The sequence below is a fragment of the Gastrolobium bilobum genome, unplaced genomic scaffold, assembly GCF_033153095.1.
Source record: "Gastrolobium bilobum isolate Gb01-03AN ecotype WA unplaced genomic scaffold, APGP_CSIRO_Gbil_v1 utg2184, whole genome shotgun sequence".
Lineage (NCBI taxonomy): Eukaryota > Viridiplantae > Streptophyta > Magnoliopsida > Fabales > Fabaceae > Gastrolobium > Gastrolobium bilobum.
Window position 1 is genome coordinate 594,658 of NW_026899222.1, and position 5,548 is coordinate 600,205.

General features: G+C 34.3%; 1 protein-coding gene across 2 annotated transcripts; it reads left to right on the plus strand.

The window, feature by feature from the left end:
- The first annotated feature begins 762 nt into the window (after positions 1-762).
- Positions 763-4,595, plus strand: LOC133288492 (peptide methionine sulfoxide reductase A1-like). Of its 2 annotated transcripts, XM_061486262.1 has the most exons (4): positions 763-938; positions 1,165-1,191; positions 2,238-2,764; positions 4,144-4,595. In XM_061486262.1, the coding sequence occupies exons 2-4, from the start codon at positions 1,173-1,175 to the stop codon at positions 4,393-4,395; spliced, it is 798 nt and encodes a 265-aa protein (XP_061342246.1). In that variant the 5' UTR covers positions 763-938; positions 1,165-1,172; the 3' UTR covers positions 4,396-4,595. The 2 variants fall into 2 exon arrangements, with proteins under 2 accessions (XP_061342246.1, XP_061342245.1); XM_061486261.1 differs by lacking the exons at positions 763-938; positions 1,165-1,191 and having other exon boundaries at positions 2,216-2,764.
- Positions 4,596-5,548: the final 953 nt, after the last annotated feature.

Sequence of the window (5,548 nt, forward strand, 5' to 3'; positions counted from 1 at the left end):
AAATCATGGTAACATACATGTTTGGACTTGAGCTCATCTTTCACACGAATTTGGGGGTAGGAATCGGATTTTAGGGTTTTGGGTTCGGATTTGGGGAAAACAAATCAGAAAATAAGGGAAATGACAATGATTTCACAATTACTATGCTTTAGAGATGGTGGGATGAAATGGAAGGGTGATTGGAAGGATCACAGCTGACAAACAAGAGAAAGAAGGGTTTTGATTTCAAAAATATTGCAAATGAGACTGAGAGAGGTCTGGATATAGGGTTTTCAACGATATTTAGTCGACTAAATAATGGCCTTAGTTGACTAAATGTGCTCGACATGTAGTCGATTAAGGTGAATATTTAGTCGACTAAAATTCGTGTTTCTTGATTTCTGAATTTTGCCCATTTAGTCGATTAAAAGTGCAACTTGATCGACTAAATGAAGGCAGGATGGTGGATAGTTCTGGAGGAGGGACAAATTGATTATTAATTAATTAATGAGGGGCAAAAGGGTCAAAAAGCCATGAAAAGTGAATAACAAATGTATTTGTGGATTATGGATATGCACGATATTTCATGACGTGTCACCCTTAGATGCACTATTTTTGTAATATTCTAGACATTACAGTGTTGCACTACAAGCCAACAGTGATACAGAAAGTGTGTTAATTGTGATTATTATTACGAATTGACGCTTATATCCTACACTCTTAAGGCGGTTGTGGTTAGTCCTTATGGGGCTTTCAGTCTTTTGAGGTTGATTCCAGCAGAGAGAGAAAGCGTCGTCGTTCACAACTAGGACATTCTTGCACTGAACGAAACCTCATCTTCTTTTTCACTTCTCATCCACCATTGAAGCCTTTACCATCTCTGTCTCTCTCTCTCTCTCTCTCTCTCTCTCTCGTTCTCTCACTCTCGTTCTCTCACTCTTACTCTTACTTTTAATTGGGTACGTATGTTCTTCATTCTATTCTTCTTTCCCTTGTCCAATTGCATGTTGTTTCTTGTTTCTCAATTCAATTTCTCCCCTTTCCCTTTTCCCTTTAATCTGTAAGGAAAAAGAGATCGTGGGTTTTCTTCATTTTTTCTTGATTTTCTCTCTATTTCTTTCTTTAAGTATTTATTGCTATTCTATCTATTTTTGTATGGAGATTGATTCGATTAATTTGTTGAAGGGTTGAAGATGAGAATCTGTGGAGCAGGTATGGCTGATATTGAATTTTCCTTTTATTTCTTTTGCTGAATTTGTTTCCTTAATGTTTCTACACTCACTTCCATTGACAATTACGGGTCATATGAATTTGTTTTTTATTTGGTTTTATTTTATGAGTTTTTAGTGATTATGTTGCAAATTCCAATTTATGTAAAGCCCTGGAGCAAGGAGATTGCATATTAGGTCAGCTGTCTCCATGTGAAAATATAAATTTATTAGCACAATCTTTGACCCACTAGGATCTAAGGATATCCATTTGTTGTCTTGCTGGCTAGACGGGAAAATCTATGAAATAAGAAGCTTATAATATATATATATATATATATATATATATATATATATATCTTTTTTCTTCCCCCAAGTGAGTCCTAATAGTTAAACCATCAATCACTTATTTATTCATAACAAAGGCTCATTTTCCTATCTTTGTGATTATATACATGTACTTATGTTTGTATGTGATTCATCATTCATATAAGACTGCACGCTTTCCACTTTTGTCAGAGAATTAATTATTTTAAAAATTTAAATGATTTTTGATCAGTATAAAAAAATTTCTACTATCAATAAACAAGTGACATATCCTTATAATAATTCACTACTAAGCGTTTTCTGGCTTTTACCATTTTTTAAATGTAGCATCATATGGTTCATTGATAATATAAAGCTTTTTTTTATATTGATAATGAGTCTAAATTAAATGTTTGTTTTTAAGCTGTCAGTTATTTGTTTAAATTTGTCATTTAGTTTTCTTGGCATCTTGATTAGGTGGCACTTTTGTTTTTTTCATTTATGGGGTTTGATTTTCTCAGAATTGAATTCTCATGTTGTGACTCAACTAGTGGTGGGCTCCACGTTTATTAAAAAGAGAAAAAGAAAAGAAAAACTTTGCATGCAAATCAGAGGGTCACAACATGAGAATTGAATTCTCATGCAACATAAGAAAATATTTTTCCTTCATTTATACAGGATTGTATTTTTAAATTTATTATTTTGTCTAGAAAAGGGCTCTTATGTTACTCAAACTATTAACAGCAACCTGCAGCAGCTGCACCACCACGTCCAGTTCCCTTCTAGTGTTCATTTCTTCTTCCTTCTCCAGTCCTTCCAAGACAAAGTTCCTGCCCTCACTTTCTAGATTTTCTGTCAAGCCTTCTTGCTTCTTTTCCCAGAGTCGTCCCCGTATTGCTTTCAACAGGCCTTCCATGAACTTGTTGAACAGACTCGGGTTTGGTAGCACAAGGGCACCGGAGAACATGGATTCGTCCATTCCTCAGGGACCAGATGATGACATACCAGCACCAGGCCAGCAGTTTGCCCAGTTTGGTGCTGGCTGCTTTTGGGGTGTTGAGTTGGCCTTCCAGAGGGTGCCTGGGGTGACCAAGACAGAGGTTGGTTACACCCAGGGGCTTTTACATAATCCAAGCTATGAGGATGTGTGTTCAGGGACATCAAGCCACTCAGAGGTTGTAAGGATCCAATATGATCCAAAACAATGTGGCTATGAGAGTCTGCTTGATGCGTTCTGGGCTAGACATGATCCTACCACACTGAATCGACAGGTATATCATAGAGTTTTGGTTTGTGTTATAAACCCTATCATGTTAAATCGAGTTAATCTGGTTTCTCATTGATACTGGGTTCTTTTATTGTCTAAAGTGGCATGTCGACTTTGCTGATCTGAGTAATATAATCTGGACGTGTGGATTGCCAATGTAAATGGTTTTTGTTACTTTGGGTTTCTTTAGAATTATTTAATGATGCATTACTTCTAGAGTTAATCATTTTGTTACGCTTTTCTTATTCCATAATTAATCTGCCAAAGTGCATTTATGTTTGGATATCTAGTCGGGTCTTCTTTTGGAAATTATGTTCTTTTGCTGAATTTGGGTCCAATCAAATTCCTGGGGAGTCTCTTGGTAATAATTGTTTTGGCTGTTTTGACCCTTCTGTTTGCACATGGTGCGATGTTTTGAGTCAAAAGTATTTGGTTGAATGATTTGTTCTTTCTTTCTTTCTTTCCTTTTTCATTTTGGTTTTTTTTTGTTGGGGGGAGGGGATGTTGAGCACTGAGATTTTTGATTTTTTGCTTCTGGTCTTGAAAAAGGGAAATGATTTTATTGCTCTTTTTCGCATTTTCATCTGCTTCAAGTTTATCTAATACTCCTTAACAGGAAATAAGTATGGAGAGACGTCCAAACTTTTGGTTTTCCATTGTTCAATTTAAATTCATGATACAATTATCAACAAGTTTTTTGTCGATACATAAATCATAGATAGATAGAAAGAAATACAGAGGGAGAGGGAGAGAAGACTTAAAATCATGTCCTGCTCCAGAACCACATTACTATAGATAGGGAGAGGGACTTGTGTTCATCCTGCGGAACCTAAGTATTATCATAAGGTTGAATTGGATGGCTCATCCGGAACTCCATACATCAGTTGCATTTAGGAGTTTGCAAATGCTAATTTTCGCTTTGTTTTTATTGCGAAATGAACTAGTTCCAACTTCTCTTTTGCTTTTTTAATTTTTTCTGTTCCAACTGTGGTTCTGCCTTGTGAATAAAATTCAGCTTTGAATTGTTTTTTATATGTTGGGCAGCGTACAAATTATTATGTTGGACTTCCAAGTATGTTGTGGGTCTCCGGAATGACTCATGAGCATCTAGAAAACCATTTTGATATGGGATTATCTATTTCGTTTAATTACATATTTATATTGTCCTTTCTTTCTTTTTCTGTTGAAGTCAGTGCTTTCTTATTTTGCCCCCTTACAAAATGCCTGCTTTGATTTCTGTAATTCTGTCTTTCATTCAAATAACCAAATCCATTCATGTATGAACTTTCGAATATATGATGACAAGTTGTGGTATTTGAGTGGCCAGAATATACATCCTGTGGCTTAAGCACTTAGTGACAGATTGATGTTCTTCTGTGACAGGGGAATGATGTGGGAACACAGTACAGATCTGGAATATATTACTACACGCCTGAACAAGAGAAGGCGGCGAGAGAGTCTTTGGAAGAACAACAGAAGCAGTTGAACAGGAAGATTGTTACTGAGATCCTTCCTGCCAAGAAGTTCTACCGGGCAGAGGAGTACCATCAACAATACCTTGAGAAAGGTGGCCGATTTGGTTTCAAGCAATCTGCTGTTAAAGGATGCAATGATCCAATTCGATGCTATGGTTAGTTGTTGAAAGTGAGTTACCATGGAGGATCATTGTGACTGGTTCTTTAGATGTTGAATGTCAATAGTTTTGTTAGTAAGTATTTGTTGATATATTAACAAAGCTTGTGCACACTGTATTGGAGGTTGAAGATGGACATAACCATAAACTCAGTTGTAGAGTTGTATATTGTCTTTTATATAAATAGTTTTGTTATGAGGTATTGTCTTGACAACTTCCTAAGAATTGTTTCTATTCCAATGCATTCTTTGGTACGCATTTGTTTCTTGATTGGTCGCAAGCCGCAACCCTTTTTGCCGTCTTAAAATTTGTTTTCTATAAAACAGTAAGAGTGATAAAGAAAGAGAAAAGTTTATTGTGGAGGGATCTGTCATTAAGATTTATAAAATTTTAACACAAAAGTAATTTGTGTCTCTTTCTTCTTTTCTGTGATAGGGGAAAAAGAGAGCATTGATACTAAAATTAACCAATCCAATAAAGAAATCAGAAAATATGTTTTCAGAATTTGCATATCTTTGTGGCTTTTAAATTGATTGAACCCCTCACATGGTCTTTTTAAATGGGCTGAATTTCAGAAATGGTTTGTAACTGCAAGTTAATTTTCCCCACTTATTTTTGGGTATAATTTTTTTTTCCACTTATTAAGTTGGGATTGAAAGCCTACTTTATTGAAATCATAGTTGAGAAAATCACTGTAAAAAAGCATTTCTCCAAAAAAAAAAAAAACTTTTTGGATGGCCTTTTTTTCTTCAAAAGTTATTTTTTTAAAAAAAAAAAGTAGTCCTCAAAATGTCTGTTTGGATGTCTGATTTAAAAAAAAAGCGTAAATTATAAAAAAAATTAAAAATCTATTTTTTTGAAAGCTAAAAATTTTAACTTTTAAAAAAATCAAAAGTCAAAAGTCAATTTTTTTTTCAAAAACCAAATATTTTTTAAAAAATTTAAATAATTTTAACTTTAGTAAAAAAAAAAATTTAAATAAACAAGACATAAAAATAACATTTTTAGGAAGGCGGGCTAAACACACTTTGGAGTAGAAAGCAAAAGGGCTTTTTGAGTATAGGTTTTGGGGCAAGTATTTTCATATATTAGATCGCTTTTGAAATATGTATATTTATTAAATATGGACTTTTTTTTGTTTACAATTCTTACAAC